The 21,451-nt window shown below is 42.9% G+C and overlaps 1 protein-coding gene across 5 annotated transcripts in view; it reads right to left on the reverse strand.

The window, feature by feature from the left end:
* Positions 1-19,467, reverse strand: part of arhgap12b (Rho GTPase activating protein 12b) — a 60,752-nt gene extending 41,285 nt beyond the window's left edge. For all 5 annotated transcript variants that reach the window (XM_069698088.1, XM_069698084.1, XM_069698087.1 and 2 more), the window contains exon 1: positions 18,703-19,467. In XM_069698088.1, the coding sequence (XP_069554189.1) occupies positions 18,703-19,380 (678 nt within the window). In that variant the 5' untranslated portion in view covers positions 19,381-19,467. The remainder of the gene's footprint in view (positions 1-18,702) is intronic.
* Positions 19,468-21,451: the final 1,984 nt, after the last annotated feature.

A 21,451-nucleotide genomic window follows, 5' to 3' on the forward strand; every position in this document is an offset into this window, starting at 1 on the left:
ACACGAGTGAACATTATTCTTATGAGTAGGCAAAATGATTCAGGTCAGCTGAAATAATTGCGACCAGGCGATTATGTAAAAATTTTGAGAGGCTTAGCTGTCATATGAAAATGAAGTGCCAACGATGTCAACTGTCATGAGCTGCTAAAATCCGACTGGTTTTCCAGGATTGTGACACTACATTTAATCAGATAATCCAAAGGGTTTACATTGTTTGTTTGGTATAAATATAGCCTGTCGAATAGGTTTGGTTGCTTTGTGCATGTGGACGATGGCGTTCGTGCACGAAACACATTTCTGCCAAAGTTTTTTTTTTGCTACTCCAATAATGGACAGTTCAGCAATGGCAAGGGAGAAAGAAGACTGCTAGTGAACCATGTCAAATTTTGCATAATTTTTTTTTTTTTTTTAAATAATATTCTAAACCCGTACAGAAACACTTTAAATATCTGAAAAATTTTCAATCGCCCCAGTGCCTGGTGCTTTTTGGACAGATACAGATGCAGAGAATGTCAACTAACATTTTCATCTCCAAAAGTAATGGACATACAGTATGAACTGATAGTGTAAAGAGACTGCAGCCCTCAGCATTTTTTTTCAGAGGGACATTTTTCCTATCAAACACTCAAGGCTGTGTCCTTGCACATTCTAATAGGTCATTAGTTACAGTCTGTGATCTCACCACTCATGAGTTGGTCGATGTATTGATTGGTAGTAACTTTGCAGAAAATGAATTGATGACATATCAAGCAAGAATACAAAACACGTGTTGGTCACTGTTTCTCAAAAGTGAAGATTTGCTCTTTCATCAACATAACCTGTTCTTCAGCTAACAGTCAGATGGCATTAGTGGATATTGCTTTAGGCTCTGGAAACTAGTGATTGGCACCTGTCATTGTAGATTAGTTAGTAATGATTACAACAGCCTGAAGTGAAAGAGCCAAGGAAAGTGGGCTACGAGGCTACATACAATTAAAAGGGCACATTTAAATCTCTGGCCCCTCAACCCATTGGCCCACTTACCATGACTCAGGGTGCCCGGCTGTCTGTGTGTGTTGGGTGGAGATGCAGCGACAAAAAGATGCATTGTGTCCCGTTCATACGGGTCATGGGTCAGTCAGCCCACGACCCAGAGACTGCCGAGCTAGCCGGCCCTCTCCTCCTTGTGCCCCCATCCCTCTGTATATCCATCCAGAGAAAATTTCCAGTAGGGGAGCAGCCACTATAAAAGCCATTGTTGTGTACAGTCCCTGCCAGAGAGAGGGCTGCCTTGTCATCTATACTGCCCAGTCACATGCTTAAGGTCTTTAGAAAAATGACTTGCATCATCAGCTGGCCACTGGTCTGCATGTCACACTGAAAACATGACCACATACTGAACTCTGGACTGCTTGCCACCTCCTGACTTACACACCTCCTGACTTACACAACAACATATTCTTGGCGATCTGACACCTATGCGCTGCCATGTACTTCCTGCTTTTAGACCCACTTATTGATCTCAGACTTGACAGAATCCAACTGCCAATATTTAGGTTTTAAAATAAGAACATAAAACAAAATTCAAGTCATCTTTTCCCAGGTTCTAATGTCTCCAAGCAGACGGACCTTGTCTTTTTCGTCCTCTGGGTGACCCAGAAATGGGTCTTGGTTGGGTAATTGATCGTCACAGAGCTGCTTCTGTAGAAAGCAATTCAATTTCAACTGGGCATGTTTCACCACATTAATGAGAATGGTGCTGTTGTTTTGTCAAGCTAGCAATTGGATGTAAAGGCAACTCTGTCTGCCAAATCCTCTGCGGACCATTGACAGAATCTGCACTGGGCCGGGCAAGAACTGGGGCAATCGTAACCTTGAGCCGTGAGGTGGTCCTCTCCAGCTGAGTGGTGCTGACAGTGATCTGGAGTAGGGCTGCTGCCGGGTTGGATGAGGGTAGCGAACAGGGTCAATGGGTTTGCTTCAGACTAAAAAAGGGACATGGGAAATGGTTCCTGATAAACCAATGAGATGAGGCCTGTTCTTATTGCCTGTTCAGGACAGGAATCAGGAAGTGCAGGAGTGAATATGTTGAGTAGCAGACGTGTGAAGGGGTAGGAGTTAATTTGTGTCTAGACAAAGACAAAACTTGGATAGGGATGGGAAAAAAAAGAAAACTGATAAGACAATCTGAAGTGACAGTCAACTCCCATTAAGATTCTGAATTTGGCAACAACACTGCATCAACCAAACATGTTTTATTTGCTGTTGCCATGATTAGCTTATATTCTCCAACTGGCATTATCTAAGGGGCAACAAAGTGGCTCATATGGGTATTGTTGTAATTTGAAGCACCCCACATGCAAAACTGGAAAAAAATATATATATCAAACTGATGCTCATACCATAAACCTATAGTGTCTTTGGATTATCAGGCAGACTCTGATGTTTTTGTGTTTGGAGATGACTTTGAATCAAAATTAAAATTGGGAAAAAAAATACTACAGTTGAGAAAATACAGAAGAGCAGAGTCCCTATTGAACAGCACGAATTCACGTATTCTAATAGAGGTCTTAGTATTATTGATTCCTTTAATTTAATCATTCCCTAATGAATGAATTTTCATGTAACGTGGCTTTCCTCTTGCTGACACCATCCTCAACATCATCTTAAACAGAGCATGCTTAACATATCCAAAGCACTGCAAACCAATAAGCACTGGAGTGGCTGCTGTCTGATTTTAATATGTCACCATGTAAACACCCACTCATTTAAGATCAATAGAGGCTTTAGAACCCTGAGATTGGCTGGCAGATCAACAACAAACCACTCCACTGGCCACCCGGAGGGGGTCCTGGCCCAGGCCACAGAGCAGCCACATAACCCCCAACTCTTAAGAAAGACGGATTACTCGCCTTTCAATTACCACCAAGGGTTCTGAGCAAGAGACACAGCCTCTCCAACCACCTCTCCAACAGCAGTAGGGAACCATGAGTATGGCACACTTGGTGCTGGACAGGGCGGGTTTTGTCATTTGCTACACCAAAATGAGGACTGAGACCAATAGCAGCAAGCAGATAAGCCCATTGTGCAACAAAATGAGAAATGTTGGGACATGTTGGTGTGGGATGAACAGGAGTTTGGGGGGCGGGTGTGGTAGGGGAGGTAGGGTGGTTTAACCCAGGAATGTACTGTACACAACCCCTTAATCCAGATATGTAAGACGATTGCATTCTAGTATGTGTATAGAGGTGGGGGGCAGTCTGTCCTGGCTTGGGCTGACCTGTAAGCCCCTCTGTCCCACAGTTGCTGGTGCATGAAGCTTACCCAATGAAGCCTATAACACTGCTCAGATGATTATGGCACTCTGGGCTGGTCTGTCTCAGTAGCTTAATCCATACAAAACAATGTTCTAGCTGCAGTCCTTTGAGGGGAACAAACCCAGATGCAAACACTTTAGTGTATCACACATACTGTATTATGCACAAGCTTATTCCCTGATGCACCCAAACAGCAGACTGTCATACAGAAAGTACACCAGAAGGAAGTAAATCCACTGGACTCAGACAACTGATCTTTGTCATAAAAAGATTGGAAATTAAGAGTAAAATCTTTAAACTGCTGGGTTATCAGTTATGTTTATCATTTCAAAATTTAAAGGTGCAATATGTCAAATTTAAAACCCGTTTTGTAATACCACTTTATACGTTAAGAGGCGATAGTGAGTCACTGTAACGTCCAGTCTGCCCTCTGTCCAGCTTTCAGTGTTTCCACAGATCACTTGAATTTTATGTGTGTTTTGACTCTGCCATTAGTTAGTCATTGAGGTTTTTTTCCCCATAATAAATGACTATGGTAAAGTTAGCTTATTTGGAACCAGTAACGATTATGGCTTGATCATTTCTTTTTTTTTTTTTAGCAGGACCGTAGAACCATGAAAACGGCTAAATTTAGAATGTTTTCTGATCAAGTTCCTGTTGTTATTAACTACACTAAAAATGTAGTCTGAATTGTCGAAACAAGGTCGTATGCCTGATTTATTTGCTACACTAAGTTGCTTTAGTTTGGCAGATAGCTACATGATGAGCTAATTAAGCTCGTTACATGCAGCTATTGGTTTGTATCGCATATCAACAAACAGCAAACAAATTTCATTAATTTCATTAATTCAGAAGCTATTGCTTAATAACTTAATGGCCATACAAGGTTGCATGCACCACAGTAGGTATTTAGGGACCATCAGTGTAATTGTAGATACAGAAAATAAGCATGCATATACTGTTTAATTTAAGCTGTTGTGATACAAAATGTGTGTTAATTATCAATTTATTATTGTTCACATAAAAGAAGCTTATTCAGCTTGTTTGAGTGGAGCTCAGCTATGTTAATAAATATTACTAAACATGAGTAACTCTTGGACACAAAGCAGGTTGGACATCCCTGAACTAGGCACATCCAAGACTAGTAGAGACCAGTCACATGCTAACATGTCACTGCAATACACTTTCATAAATACAGGTTGTCATGAGACTATTTAATGTGAGAGTCACCCCTGAAACTCCTGATTTCTGATTTCATGATTTTGGAGAGCTGGTGTCATAGTAGTTCCATTGAACTCTTCTTTTAAAACTCTGTGTTATATCAACATAAAGAGGCACACAAGGCTGGAAAATGGCATTGGCACTCACTCCAATATACACGTGTTTGTTTGGGTTCTTTTCAGTCTAGATAATGCCGACCCGTCCAAGGTCCATCACAACTGAGAAAAAAGAGGTCATGCTTTAGAAGGCCATAGTGGGGAGAGAAAAATAAGTGACTGGTTCCCTCATTACAGCTTCACAGCATTTTTTAAAACGGTCTGTAAGGTTAACCAGACTAAACTTTAGACATGAATTCACAGGATGCAGCTCGCTCCTTGCTCCTCTGCTTTAAACACAAGCTGGTCTTTTATGTTTATGACTGAAACTCTGTAATCCTCCCCGACAGAATAATCAACAAGCTGTCAATCAACTATACAAAGAGGTGATCAAACCAGCCAATGGTGCTGCAAAGCCACCAGAGCATGGAGGGAACACTGAGACATCCGTTGCCATTGGCATATCCATTTCATTAATGGACAGTGGGAGTGTCTTTCTGCCAATCAAACACAAGGGCACTGAAAGGCTGCTGGCCTTGCAAGTTTTTTTTCCATAGAATAGAGCAAACGCTGATCATCATCCCAGTGTCTCCGTTTTATTGGTGAGCTATTTCTGGCCAACTTTGAGGAAATGTACAGAGACATATACTGTATTCCCAAACGGCAGTTTAGTTGAAGGACTCCCCGCTGAGCTGAAAGCCCACCTCAGTGTGGCTATAGGACATGTGTTGATGCTGTGGTAAAATTGGATTTGCTGTTTGAAATGACTGTTTGGGTACAGAGCTGTAAAGCTGGCAGAAGGATCCAGACTGATCCACAGTGGTATAGTGTGCACTCTCTCTGTATACCCTTTGTTTTCCTCTGTAGCATCTCTGTTCAGCGACAGCTGCTGGTGGAAAGTTCTGAGGACAAAAACACAGAGTTTCTGGAAAGTCCAGTCAGCCGTAAACGACTGTAGGAGCAGCACATCCTCAGCTACTTGTGTACAAACGACCTACAAGACCAGAAGTAACAATAAAACACACACTCACTGGTACAACAAATGCCCATCACCCCACTGTCAAACTGAGCAACACAACGTGATGGGTGAGGTTAATCACATGGCACCATGCCTCAGTAACTCCTTCACAGCTTTCCACAAGCCTGTACAACACCAAGCTGCTAGGTGATGGTGACAGACCAATTCCAACCTCTCCTTAACAGTAAATGACCTCCGCTAGCAAAACTGTTTCGGTGCTGATCAACGAAGCTCATCCTTTGTCTCTTGCCACGACAAGTAATTAATGATAGCAGAGGCATATGACAGAGACAATACGTGCCCCTTAATGCCTCAAGACTCCCACGCTCCGATGCTTCCACCAGTCCTCCCACATACTGGCCACCAGAGCCCAGCTGTACCTCTCCTGAGGAAAGCAATGAGAGCAGAGAAACAGTGGATTGCTCACAAACAGTGTCTTTGAGCCATAATGTGTTGTAGTGTTACACTAAATTACTGAGTAAAATAAGCTGTTTTACAGCAGACAAAACACAAAGGTGAGAAGTATTTTGCCCCCGTAGTGAACTCGGTTCCATGTTTGATTTCTACTAAAAGAAGACTAATTTCATAGAGTACAAGCTGTGCAAGATCCCCTCTGCCTTCACATGCAGCCTCCTTAATCACATTACTTGTTGACTTCTGGATTTTGGATAGAAGAGATGTGAAATAAAAGACAACAGTTCTTTGAAGACATGAGAAGCATTTTGACAGGAGTTGAAGCAACTTTCAAATTTCAGTGAGTCTTCATGTAGACGAAACACTGGTGTGGGCAAAAGGAAGTAGCGGTAAACAGGCTCATAACCAAGCACTCCACTTCTGACATGAGAAACAGGGCAAAACCACGCAGACAGCACTGCTTAATGCAGCTGAGGCCAAAAACGCTTTTATACCCATAAAGTGATACCTAAATGACTTCACCAGTAACCTGCTAATAGCCACATACATCTAACACACTCAGCTGAGAGAGACATAAAGGGAAATAATTCCCCAGACTGTGAACACTGTCCTCAGACAGTTGACTGTAAGCATAGCTTGACCTGTCCACTCATCCAAAGCAGGAGGCCGCTGTGGGGAAAATGACTAGCAGCTGTTTAAAAGGCTGTGGACACAGCCAGCATCAGTTATGTAACTGTGCACTGAGAATCCTGCGGCCTGAGCATCATCACTTGTATGCAAACACAGACCTCTGAGGATAACACAGTGGGGGGATCAGGTTACTTGCTAATTAAATCTCACACAACACCAACACGTGCCCAACACCATAATCAAACACATAAAAGTACACACAGCAGTTGTTGCTGTCAGTCTGAGTGTTTCAAGGTGAAACGCCACAGGCAGAAGGGGCTGCAGTGGTTTTGAGAGATATCACACTAGATGCACTAATGTGTAAACACCTGGGACAGGGAAAGATCCAGAGACGAGGAGCGAGGCAGCGGGAGGAAGCTCAAGTAAAAAAAAGTCCCGGGTTTTATCAAAAGCAGGCCAGCAAGGCGTTCTTACCTTCTCTGGGTACATGCTGTCCCAGTCCACCGAGTTACAGTACTGAGCCAGGCCCAGAGAGAGGGGCAGTGAGCGACAGGCGAGGGACTGAGCAAACCACAGTGAGCAGTGGAGTGAGGAGAAGAAGAGGGAGAGAATGGGAGTGAGCACATTAAATAGGTGATGTACCCCCGTCATACGCCATGTGAATATACGCCACGCCGCATCGCAGACTGACAGGCAGAGCAGCTTCACGGACGCTAGAGCGCACAGAGCTGCAACCAACAGGGTCGAGAGAGAGAGAGAGAGAAGGCCATGAAGCACAAAGTCTCTCCTCTGCCAACTGTGTTCTTCAGTTACATGACAGCTCCTGCAGTTTATGAGCAATTATATTCTCAGTTTAGATGTTTCAGCTCACCTTGGTAGAGGCGGAGTCATGTGACAGTTTTTGGGTTATTTACATCGGTCTATTAAGGGCAGATATGTGAGTGTAACATAGTTTGTGTTCAGACATGTCAGGAGGTGAAAGAGCAAAATTCATAATAAAGTTTCACAATGTAAGAAAACAGAGTCTGACAACCAACCTGAGTCATTTGCTGCAATTTACCTTTTGTCATTCATCCTGATGTCATTTTCATGTGAACCTGTTTATGAGGGAGGTACAAACCACTTTGTTTAGTGCAAAGTCATTTTCATTTGAAAGAGAAGTACAGTTTTTGTTGTTCGAAGAAATTCACGTTTTTCTCAATAATTAAAACAGTATAACTAACAACAACCTGTGCAGCTGCACCCATCACTTCCAGGCTCAACACAATTTTGGTTTTTTTTTCATTGATGGGACTATTTTTTGGGTTCTTGCACAGGATGACTGATGCTCTCATTCAGTCTTGAAAAGCCAAATGTGGGAAACCATAAATGAGGTTTGCACCTGGGTATTGTTCCAAACAAATTTGATACCAGTACTTTAACTACAATACCGGTTCACTTTATTCTGCACCAGTATTACAAAATACATTTTTGGAAAAATGTATATTATATAAGGCATAACTGTACAAATCTTGCGTTTTAATGTGTTTAGAGGGGGACAATTTACCTCAGTTTATTTTTTGTAGCTACAATTTCCCTAAATGCCTCACATGCTATCAGTAGATGCTAGTTAGCCACCTGCGCAGAGAGAAGCTTCCAAATACTGTAGTGCACGCAACTCAGACAGGTGTGTGACTAAAACTTGGTCAGAAAACATTAATAGGGAGTTACAATGTTAGATTTATTAACCTAAAATGAAACAGGGATTTTATCAACATGGGTGGGTCGCCCAAGTAAAGGCTAAGTTTAGTTGCTGCTGTAGCTCACTGACGCTGAAGATTTACTCTTGCATGCACGTAGCAAAAGTTAGGTGTTTTTAAAAGAAATGTGTAAAGTGTGGATACAGCCTAAGTATCAAAAGACATTTTTCAGTTGTTGAGTGTGCTGAAGCAATTCAGTCAGGGCCATAAAAATTAAAAAATTAAAAATCTAGTTTGGTGCTTCGATCCCTCTTGCCTGATTGGTTCACTCAGTCAACTACAAATTTCTCACAGCTGGGAACACATGCCCCCATTTTACAATCATTTATGTAACCATAACATAACTGCAGGCATCAGAGACTCATAATTGTATTATTTTATATTGACTTCTGTGAGTTTGTAATAGATCTCGGTGTTACTTGTAATTATGTTGTTTGTCTGAAACTTTATGTAAGACGTTGCTGCCCGTCTTGGTCACGCTTGCAAGAAAGATTTTAATGAGGTTCCACTGGTAAAATAAAGGTTCATTTAAAATAAAGAAAACATCAGATTACAAAAGCTGATCTTTGATTTAAATTTGCCATGGTAGTGACTAGCTTACAGTGTGTTGCAGCAGTGCATTATCTCAATGTTTATATGGTGAAAAACTGTGAACTTCTCTGTACAATGATGCATTATATGCAGTCGTAAAGAAATTTCAATAAACCTGCTGATGCTTTGTTGTGGCAGCTGACTTATAAATATGAAGTCAAATACAACTTCAAGATTTAGGAAATATATATCTTACTGATAATAGAATTTGGATTGTGAAAACAAAACAAGCCCCAGTCATGGAAAACGGGACTGTGTGTAATTGTGAAACTAAAACCAAATGAGTCTCCACTGTGACTGTGTTTTAGATGAATCCCCCCCAGAGCACTTCCTTGTTACTGAAAGCCAAAAGGTCAATAAGCTGGAATTGGTTATGGCAACATAAATAGAATAAAGAAAGGAGTAGGGGTGCAGTTTCTCTAAAGTACCAGTTTTATATAACTGCAGGAGGTAGAAAAACTGGTGTGACACTGTCTACATTAGCCTGGCCTCTCTGGTTCTCTTCATTCGTGTGAATTTACTTAATCTCCATGAGCTGATACACTCATCACAGTGAGTGCTGTTTGGAGCAACACCAATTCGTCTCACAATTTTAGTCGTCCAGAGAAGGCCAGTGAAATCACTGCAGTTTGACGTAGGAGTTGGGAGGAAATTGAATCAGCAATGTTCAATGCCACCTGCCTAATGCAGCATTACGTAGCTGCTTTCCAAGCTTCAACAGTTTCAGTGGTGTGGGAGTATCACACGATAATCTGTTTCAAAAGGGTTTTCCACTGTGTGCTAAAAATAAAATACCGAGGTAAAGACTGAATATTCCATTGAAATTCAGAGGCATCACTGGCTGCTTCAATCCAACACTGCTCTTGTTAAAAATCTACACCTGATGACAAAAATTTTAAAGGTGAAACGCAGCACCTAACACAGCGGACACGATTCTCCTCATCCCAAAGCTTGATGTCAACATCAGCTCCTTTGGTCGTCCTGACGTCCCACCCCTTGGGGCATGTGGGTTTAATCCTCTGGTTGTATCACAGAGGCACGGCTCAGGATGGATGTGTGGGAGAAAAAAATAAAAACAGTGGTTGAAGTGTTGACCAGGAACCCTTCACTGAAGCCACATCTGAACTGCAGAGACAGGTGTGCAGAGAGGAGTGCAAGTCTGAAGATACAAGAGGAAGCAACTGAGACAGAGCAAGCAAGAAAAGTAGAAGCGCAACTAAAGAGCCCAGACAGAGGAAAAAGAAGAAAAGTAAAAAGAATGCAGGCAGGCAGATAAGCAGAGAGGCAGACTCTCACATGAACACAGCCGATGCACTATTTGGGCAAGTTTTTTTTTTTAATTTTAATTATTTTTTTTATTAGATTATCCAAAGGTCCAATGCTTTACTTTTAGGGGAAAGCAGACCTTCAGTGGCTTTGCTTGCCTGCTGCCTCACTGTCTGTGTGTGTGTGTGTGTGTGTGTGTGTGTGTGTGTTGTGGTGTGGTGTGGTGTGTGTGTGTGTGTGTGTGTGTGTGTGTGTGTGTGTGTGTGTGTGTGTGTGTGTGTGTGTAGGCACTGAAGCAGGAATGTCAAGTATGCACTGGAAAACAAGCCGGGCCTCCTTTTCAGCAGGTACGGGAGTAAGACTCAGCACAGCTCCAGATTACAGGGCACAACAGACAGAGATGCTTACAGCACTGCTTGCTCTGGTATGTAGCGGCATTTACAAGGTCTTTATATAATAAGAGCAACTCTTACACACTTCAAAAGATTTTAGGTTGTTTGGAAATTAGCTGTAAAGAGTTTCTGCAGAAGATTTGAGACTCCACAGGCAGAGCTCCTTTAGAAGAGCATGTAATTAGCAGGTTATTGTGGCGCTGCATGTTAAGGAACAGGATTTTATGTACAGTAAACTAAAGAGCTTCGGAGGACCCTTAAGTGAGACAGAAAGGCTTTCTCACCAGCCACCACACTGTCCTTTGTATGAAAAATACCTGCATTCTGCTTCACGTGAGAGAAACTTCATGTCACAATAATGATTCAATTCACCGCACCAAAATAGCAGAAGGAAATTCATCTAACCTTTCTGAAACTGAACTGCACTCAGGAGTCCCAGCCGACCCCACTTAGCTTAGCGGTAGATTTCATTACACTGCAGAGCCCCTGATACACAGTCTCAGCCTTTGCTCTGTTGCACAAGTCAGCAAACATAGGAGAAAACCCCCTCTGCGTTTCATTCAGAGGGGGGAGAAACAACAGCGGACAATGAGCAATCCATCTGCATCTCATGCTCACACATTCACCACATCCACTTTTAATGCTCTCCTCCATCTTTAATGGTGACCTTGTAATGTTGCTCTTTCGAGTTGTTCATCTCACCGTGGCATCCATTCAGAGGTTCACGGCTCACAGGCTACAACTCATCTTCAGATTCACCCAAACATGAAAAAAGATCTGTCTGGCCTCCTGTCCCCGGGTCTCGGTCATCCCACAGGGGCTTTCAGTGGCTCTGCCAAGGCTCAGGGCCCTTGCACTTTTGTCTGTGTCTCACTACATCCCCTCCCTTGCTACCTCTCTTCTCCTCCTCCTCCTGCTTCAGGCACTGCCAGCAAGCACCAAGACCACACAGCAGGCTGAGGGCAGACAGCCTCTGGCCTTAACTCAGCTGTTTCCTTTTGTTTTTAAACCCTTTGAGAATTTGTCTGGATGCATTTGCAAGCCAGTTATGTCAATGTGGCAACAGGCATCCTTAGAGCTGGACTTCCAGGAGATTTCCCTGAAATAAGACGTGATACTTGAAGACGGCTTATTTTAGGGGAGTGACTGATCCAGCTTGTAATCTCAGAGAATTAGTGGTTTCATTACTGACATGGAGGGCACAGACTACCAGGAGTTACTTAACAGACAAATGTGCTGGTGTTGTGAAAGAAAAGGGAGGGTACAGTGGCAGATACCTTGTTTGGGTGTGATTGTGTGAAATGATTTGAAGGCTGTGGTGTTTCGGCCCTCTCGAGGTCTTTCTAATCAGACGATGAATGAGCGCAGGGCAGCCTGCTGGCTCCACAGCGCAAAGCCACAGACACAAACACTTCCATAGCCACCACATCTTCCCCTCTGGTGACACATCTCTTGAGGAAGAAAACAACAATCTGGTACCAAAGAAAAATAACTTTCTTTGCGATGATAGAGACTGTGTGGTCATGTTTTTCTCTAAAATTCTAAATAAGCACAACAGCTGTGTCTTAAAAACAGAATAGCTGCAGAGAAAGCCAAGATGTTTATGTGAAAAACAGGCTTTAAATCATATGGTTTGCCACATTCTTTAAGAAAAAATAAACACTTTATCCTGTTGCCAGGTTGCTAGGAAGTGAGGAAAAGAGGTTTATTTTGCCAATCCCTTAAGAGCATAGGAGCTGTTCTTTTAGAAGGAGGAGGGAGGACTTTGTAACTAAACAGGGCTCAGAAGGATGGGGCTGTGAGATCACCAACCCAAGCAACCCGTCATAGTGCCGAGGAGGTGGGGAGAGCACAGCGTCAGCGTCAGCGTCTGCCAGGGCCTCAGAGATAAGCAAATTATACAAGGAAAGCATGGAGAGACACGGAGGCGTTAATCGCCACCAGGACATCAAATCAAATCAATTAGAGGTGGCCAGCTGGCACTTCGAGGGATCCATGTCAGTGACAAATCCTTCAGACAGATCCATCTATCGTGCTACCCATCCATTCATCCAGTGACTCCTTCTGAGTGAGTGTGTACAGGAGAGGGGGAAGTGTGTTTGTGGAGGGAAAACTGAACTGCTGGTTATGGACAGAAGGAAACTAGAGCAACATGATGCAGCTCCTTTATTTCATTCATTTTAGTTAGTTCTCATGTTTTCTTATCTATAATATTTTTTCACATTACTTCAGATGCATTTTCATTAACTACAACTATGATAAAAGTATAATAATTATTACTCATAGTCTAATCCCATCACAGTCAATAGTAGTCAGCATGATAAGTCCCAGGTTCTACCTCACATTCCAGGGCAGAAATAAAGTGTGTCCTAATTATAGTTTAGTAATGCAATCCTCAGAATGCTTCTGTTGTTTGGATTTAAATCTCACACTATCACACTGGATAGTAGAAGAGGAAGCTACTAGTACCAAGGCCCCGTCTCTCCACTACCATGGTTCAGCCAGCAGTGTTAGCATTGCGCAGCAGTTATAGATGCAGCAATACAATCCAATGGCTCAGTACTGGGAGCACCTTTATTAAGTTAATAAAATTTCTGACAGATCTGCTTTAAATTGAGTTTCTTTATCAATTCAATTAAATTGTATTTATATAGCGCCAAATCACAACATAGGTTATTTCATGGCACTTAACACATTTAAAGTCCTTACAGCAGAACTTTACAATATTATACAGAGAAACCCAACAATTCAACAATTCCTACATAAGCTAGGAGGGAAAAACTCCTCCTTAAGGGAGAACTACTGTTATAAAATTCAGCGTTTCTGCTTATTCAGTCACAGCACAGTTTACTCCTGAGTTGATGTTGCAGGGATAAGATTTTTTCAGATTTCAAATTGTTTGTTAACTTGGTTGTTGTTTTTTTTATTGTCCTCTTGACAGTTAAACAAAGCAATGCTTGCAGTCCTTTACTTTACTTTTGTTGCTTATCTAAAAATTAGAGCCTATATACCGTTATATCTGCCAGACGATTTTATTGGCTGATTTTTTTTTTTTTTTTAAACTTTATTTAACCAGGAGAGTCCCAATGAAATTAAAAATCTCTTTTCAAGGGAGACCTGGCCAAGACAGGCAGAAACATAAGAAACACAGTTACAGGCAGAAGAATACGGAATGAGACAAGTTAAAAGAAACTAAAAGTTAAGAGTCAGTTACATAACCTGGTTAATTTAAAAACATTGACATTTTTGGGAACCTGCCTCTATTTCTTTCATTTTAGATTTAAAAGCAGTAAGTGGTATCAGCTCTTTGAGTTTTAAATCATTCTGCAACATATTCCATGATGAGGGTGCAGGTCCACTTTTATTGACTGTTTATATAAATAATCTGTTTATATAAATATATAAATAATCTGGGCCAAATAATAATAATAATAACAATAATCTGAGACTTATTTTCAAGATAGCTCGTGAACCAAGTGACCGCTTGCCCCGAGAGCCCTGAGTTGAGGAGCCTTAAAACATCATGGTCAACTGTGTCAAATGCTTTAGACCAGGGGTGTCAAGTACAGACAAATTAAAAAATAGCTGGGTCACCACCTTTAAACAATGGGAGAACAAAGGCAAATTTCCATTTCCTTGGTATTTCCTTATTTTTCATTGTCAGATTAAAAAAGATATACAAGAGGCTCTGCAACAAAATCAGCAACCAATTTAAAAAAAAATAAAAATAAGGGTCTATACAGTCAGGCCCTGAAGGTTTCCTATGATCTAAGCTTTTTAGGGCTTGATAAACTTCCTGCACAAAAAATGGGATAAAATTAAAAGAATCACAAAAAGATTTAAAATCATTAGACACGGGCTTAAGCCAGTCCCAGTTAAGATCTCCAGCTAAAACAATTTCACCTTAATTTAGTCTGGATAAAAGGTGTATCAGTGACTGTAATGCCTCATTTGAAGCAGATGGAGGCCTATAACACCCAACAACGGTCATACAAAGGCTCTTAGAAATTTCAACATCCACTGCCAGAAATTCCAATTGCTTGCAAATCGATTCAGACAGAACCACCTTGACAAGAAATTTTGATTTCACATAACAGGCAACTCCGCCACCTTTCAGATATGACAATGATGTCGGCATCTATTGATTTGACCCATATTCTAATCATATCCATTTTCGGTAACAAGCTTCGCACATTAAAATGAATAATATGTAGACCAGGCAAAGATATAAAATCAGCTGGCGTCTGAATACACTGCAGCTCAGGGCCAGGGTTATGCTGCACATTATCAGATATAAGCAATAATAAAACAATCAACCATCTCTGTTTAGAAACATTACATGGCAGTTCCTTTGACATTTCATATCTGAAGTCCAAACTAGTCCTCTCACAGCACGCAAAGTAGTTATTTAAAGCCAGAAGGCTTTGGAGGCGGGGTGCGTCTCTGAGCATACTCCTTGAAAAGTTTATGTCCTGTGCCGACTGCTTCAGGGTTTGCACGGATTGTACTGCAGCCATGAAGCAAGTGCCTCCATCAGCAATGTCCGACAGTCAATACGCATTGTTAGATGTACTCACCCCGGTACGATTCGCTTGCTCCCAAGTCCCACACAAACAACACACAAAGTAGGGCCATGAGAAACGCCATTGTCTCTGTCCAGAGAGAGAAAGTGTATGTGTGTGTGTGTGTGTGTGCACGCTCACCCGCAGCAAGCCGCAGGCAGAGGAGTTGGAGCGGGGTGGGGGGGGGTGAGGAGGAGATGCGGTGGCGTGGCCAGGTGGAGATGCCAGGCAGGTGACGGTGCAGCCCTTGAGACCGGTAAAGAGAGATTTTCCGAGGATTGGAGCAGTGTATCCCGATTAGATGGTCCAGGAAACAGATGACCCCACAGTCCCCAAGAAATAAAGTTTGCAAAGGCACTATGTGTATACTTTGAAAAGTTAAAAATAAAAAGACTTATTAGTAAAAACAGACAACACTGAGCACTGACATGGACTGACATGCTGCCATCTTGGTTATATTGGCCTATGACAGAGATACTGTATCAGTATTGACCTATATGTCGGCTGATATTTTCTGACGGAGTAGATACTAGTGGTTATTAAGAAATTGTTCTATTTGTGTGGGTTTTTCTAAAATAATTATATAAAATTATTAAATTCTCGTCAAGTTTATGGGTTCACTGCACTGATATAAGTGTAGACAATAAACTGTAAAATATCTTGCCTCCATTACATATCTTTGTCAAAAGTTCTTGATCACCACATTTGAGGGATCTTTGCAAAAAAATGAATATCAGCTGATCCATCAATATGGGAATTTTTTAACAACCACACATTAGTATAGGCCAAAAAGATCCAGTACTGGTCAAGCTCTACTTAAAATACCGTTGGCATTTCTCTTGTAATGATGCCACAAAGAGCTGTTGGGCACTTTATATCAGAGACATTTTACTACTAATACCAACACTAGTACTGATATGGATGCATGCCTATAAATGGGGGAGAAAACACTGGACAGGTGCATCCCTCGCAGCAGTTACAAATGAAAGTACTAGAATGGTGAGGAGGAATGAGGGTCAGGGACAGGACATATGTCAAGTAACAGATCTCTCTATTTCTCTTACGTGGGATAGTTAGTTCATTTTGAGACAAGGCAATCTTTGCAAAACTTGCTTGCCATTATGTTATCCCATTATGTTGTCACGACTAAAGTAAGCTGCTTAAAATTATTTTTGCTCATAGTGGTGTCTTGTTGTTCATTCATAGAATATCCCACTTGGTCATGCCTACAAAATAAAATATTTAGTAAACCAAATAGAACAAATACCTGACAATAAGTAATTCTAATTTTCTTAAACTCTCAAATCTGCATCATTCTCAAGAATCTGGTGTCCATCCCCACTAATAACTCTCTAAAACCAATTATCAGAATACTGTATTGTCACAAAACTGACTCTTTCTTTGGGCCTCTTTGCCTGCACCCAAGCAATGACAGGAAGCAGTGGAAGTAGGGGAGTTGAAAGAATTGGGTTTTCTGCAGGGTCATTCACTTGCCTGGCAACAGGCCAAACAGGCCAAACTAACACACCATCACAAAGACACAAAGAGAGAGGGAGTAGGTTCCACCTGCCCCTGGAGCACAGACAGCTGCTGAGCTTGACAGGGAGTTCAGGCTGAATCCTGTCTGCTGTCTGTTTCTTATCAGCCCCGCCGGCTTTACTGTAGCTTGACAAAAAAACACTCCAAAGAGCTGCCCATGCAAATGTAAATGGCTGAGAGTGAAATGTGTGTTTATTTTGGCCCGTGTGATTTGACAAGCATGAAATTAATTCTAAAAGTTGGGTGAAGGTAGGCAGCAACACAAAGAACAACCCTTTTCTCTCCTTGAAAGAGGCTTTTGAGGTATGTCTGACCCACAAACCATTTAGCAATCCTGCATTTGAGGCTCTAAAGTTGTAAGCTGTGTTACTGTGCTGCCATTCTCACTTGTCTTTCCTTCATATGGAGCATCACACATGGCATTCAAACTACCACATGCTCTAGCTCACACAGTGGTCCCCAGATTTGACCTACTTTCTATTCAAGCCAGTCTCTCTTTGTTCACTCCATGGTGGAGGAGGCTGCTGCAGCCTGTGGAACAAAGAACACAAGCAGCACTTGGAGCCTTCAAACAAGCTGACCCTGCCTAGATACAGCCGCCCCAAAAATGGCTCCTGAACGCAGACTCCCACTGTCTTAAAATCTCCTCCTTTTCTACTTTGATCTACCTCAGCTGCAGACCAGCAAGGATAAGCCCCAGTTCCTGCAGCCTTCCAGCTATTCTCCTGGCTCAGAGGGATGAGACAGATATCATGGAGGTGGGAGGAGGCCTAAATTATCTGTCTGGGGACAGGAAAGACTGGGGGGATGGAGGAAATTAATTTTATGTTTTCTTTGGGGGGCATGAGGAAGTCTCAGTCACTGCAGATACCAAACCCCTTGCAGAGATAATCTGTCTCAAAGCCTTAACTTTGGATGTAACCTTACTTACACACACCTACAACAACATCACAAAATGTAAAAAGCAAAAGAGACAGCAGAACGACAAACCAACACAACCTAGCAAAAGAGACAGCAGAACGACAAACCAACACAACCTAGCAGTTTGTTCGGTATTTCCCTCTGATTCAATGTACCTGAAGACTCGCAATTACAGAACCCTCCATTTAACATGGAAGCTGTGAACAGACCATTTAGTCTTTAATGACCCAACTGCAACAGCTGCCTCCCTTCCCAAAAAAGAAATGCCCATCTGTACAGCCAGAAATATTATGCTTCAAGGGCAACAGCAGAATGTTTTAAGAAGCATGTACAACTGTTGATACTTTCATCAGGTTTGGCAAATGATGCACAACAATCGTTTGAGGGCAGAGTGGTGCAGCAGCTGATTAACTTATGTAGCCATGCAAGAGACAAGGAGTGAAGAACCTGCAATCTCTGAACACACAAAATTGCAAAATGTGATTGTTGCATAGTCAGCTGGCTCAGAGAAAAAATGAGGGTGAGAAATAAACCACAGAGAATGGAAGAAAGAAGGCCAAAAAAACCAGTGGTACCAAAAATCTGTCATTTCTGTTTGTATGACAGCAGAGATAGAACTGCAGGTGTTTGGATGCTGCCAAATGTCTACACAATGGACTTGCGGACTTCAGTCATACTTACGTCGACATCATGTCAAGTCTGCGACATTTTTAGTTGACAATTGGAAAAACTACATTATATCCGTATTTCAACTAATTGTGAGTAACTAAATCAGAAAAGCCAGGCAAAGTCTGGCGAACTCTCTGGAAGCTGCAGAAAGTCAGCTTGAAGCCCCTTGTGGACTCGATGAACTGAGGATTTGGACCGAGTGGTGACTCCGGACATTTAGTACTGTGACTGATTTTTACGTGGATTATCCCTTTAAACTACAAAAGAATGCACAAAGTCAAAACTCATAAATGCATCAAACAAAGCACATCCTGGGAGGACATCATATGTAAATAAGGCAGTAATTTACCTGCATGTGTTCTGTTGAGCTGCTGCTCAGCTCGTCCCCAGACTCCGAGTCATTGCGGAGCTTGTTCAGTCCCTCTCCTGGCAGCTCACTTTGAGGCAAGTTCTTGTCACCATCTGGACTGTTATTGTGGTGGTTCCCCACTTTGAGAGGAGGCGAATCAGCCCGTGTCCGTGGCAATGTGGAATTGTTAGCGTGGTGATGGTTGTTGTTGTTGTGAAGAAGTACCAATTCGGCCACCAACTTGCAGTGATGGGGACTCCCCACGTTCTGGTTAGCATCCTTGGGCAGAACGGGTGGTGTGACACGGTCAGAGGATGGTGACGGGGTGGAGGAAGGTGACGGGCGCCCAAAGCTGGACATTTCCGGCTGAGGCCTGTTTAGGTTCTCATTGGATGCCCGGCAGATATCTAAAACAGTGGGCTTGGCCCTCAAGGTGGGTTTCTGGGGGGGCATGAGCGCCCGGCGCACCTCCCTGACGTACTGAGCTGGCACGTAAAAGGCCTTTGTGCCCTCCTCCTTCCTCACTTGCCACCAGTCCTCATTGGTCTTCTTCACTAGCATGTAGCACTCTCCCTGGTGGATAGACACCATCTTGTCTTTGGCCTTGTACTCATAGTCGTACTCCACCTCAATGTAGACCTGGCCCGGAGTGATGGGCGGCCCCTCTCTGTCAGCCATGACTGCCGGAACAAGCGCTTGAACTCTGACCTCAGCTGCTCAGTGACCCAGGCCTGACGGGATCTTCATGTCGACTGGAAGAACTGCTGGGCTGCAGGAGATAAGACAGAGAGGAGGAAGTTTTGTTTCAGATAAATATCACAAGCTGCATTTGTAACAGGTACAAAACCTTTAGCAAGCTTTGGCAGATGAGCAGGCGGCCACCAAACCACATAAACACTCTCCTCCATGTTAGGAACCTCCCAGCCCGTCACACCCCACCTTATTACTCACCTTATCACCACAACCACAAAGGTCTACTGCTGTAATACACTCACATTATGACATGATCTACTGCTGCCAGACAGACGTACTGTATTGGTGAGTCAAATAAATAACACTGCAGGGCAACTCCTCCTTCTGATCCTCAAAAACCACAACAGACAGCCAACACTGATTTCTCTGGTAACCGATATGACTGCTACGGATATCCAGCCAGGTAACCCGATCCCCCTCTGCGGAACTTAAAGTGATGACAAAATGACCCCACACATTGATCCTGCATGCGGTCCGGTGACTACAATGACTGCCTGGAGCCTACGTTCCCTCAGAGGCTGCATCCAAAAATAAAGGAAGGACGTGTCGTTTTATTCGAGTCCTGCCCTGCAGTTTGGCAACATTACTCATTAATGGAGCTACAAGACACAGTCAGAAACCTTTTAAAAGCTTGAGGTGATCTTCTTGCGATGTCACACACCATCAGTGTGAGAGTCAGAAGACAGCTGGGCCTTCACCATTCCTGCAGGGTTTGTTTAGGGATGAGGCCTGTCATTGATCTGTCCGTCAGAGAATATCCCTTCGTCAGTTAACCTAAATAAATACCGGGGCCGGCCAGCCGCAGCTCCCCCTCATATCAAATTCTCCTTCTTCCTCCCTGAAATAGCATCCGCCGTGGACTGACATCTTGGAAGTGCAGGCGGTAAAAGCAGGTGCTTTTAGTGAGGCGTGAGAACATGCGGCTGAATCTACAGGGCCCATCCTTATGTAAAGGAATATGTATACACACTCTGCAACTCGGACTGACAGCTATGCACCCCAAATAGATTTACAGTGGTGAGAGCCGTCTGGGCCAGAATGGGAGCCCATGAGAGATGTTCATAATGAGCTTAAATAGTTTCTGTTTGATCTGTTTCAACACTTTGAAGCACACACACAAATATGGTGTTACATCATACCAGAGCTTTCAGTGTGTGTGTGTCTAACACAGGGGTGGGCAAACTACGGCCACATCCGCGGGCCACATCCGGCCCGTTGGTCTTTTTAATCCGGCCCGCCGAAGATTGGTACAGAATTGCCCAAATCAAATCATATCATAATTATGACTGCATTCATTTGACCTTGTCCTGTAATACCTGGCGGTCCACCAGGTGGCGCACTAGGCGCAGTGATACATTGACTTGATTTTGCGGAGGCCGGGCTGATCTCTGTTGTTACTCTGCTGCTGCTCTGAACCCATCTGCAACAATGAACGGGCCAAAGAAAAGAAAAGTCGACAGCGAGTCCCGAGTGTATAATAAGGAATGGACGACTAAATACTTTTTCAATGAAGTCCGGTCGAAGGCTGTGTGTCTTATTTACCAAGAAACCGTTACGGTTTTAAAGGAATACAACATCAGCCATCACTTTTCCACCAAGCATGCTAATTGCGCCAACAACCAGTCAATGCAGGAACGGACGGCGACTGCTCGGAGGTCGGCAGATCGTTTGCAGCAAAACACCTTTATCTGACAAACTGCCATCCAAGAATCAAGCATGAAGACAAGATGTTTGCTGGCATTCAAATTAGCAAAGACCAGCAAGCCTTTCTCCGAAGGGGAGTTTCTCAAAGAGTGCATGGTAGAGACAGCAGGTATCTGGTGTCCTGAGAGAAGAACAAATTAGAAAACATGAGCTCATCATGCAGGACAGTGACTCGCCGTGTTGAGATGATTGACGAAGACTTGGCTAGCAAGCTAAACAAAAAAGCGGAGTCATTTACATGATATTTCTTGGCACTGGACGAAAGTAATGACATAAAGGACACCGCTCAGCT

This window comes from Brachyistius frenatus, unplaced genomic scaffold, assembly GCF_029030835.1.
Source record: "Brachyistius frenatus isolate BFR_SWC_R1_liver_20210118 unplaced genomic scaffold, ASM2903083v1 Contig_25, whole genome shotgun sequence".
Taxonomy (NCBI): domain Eukaryota; kingdom Metazoa; phylum Chordata; class Actinopteri; family Embiotocidae; genus Brachyistius; species Brachyistius frenatus.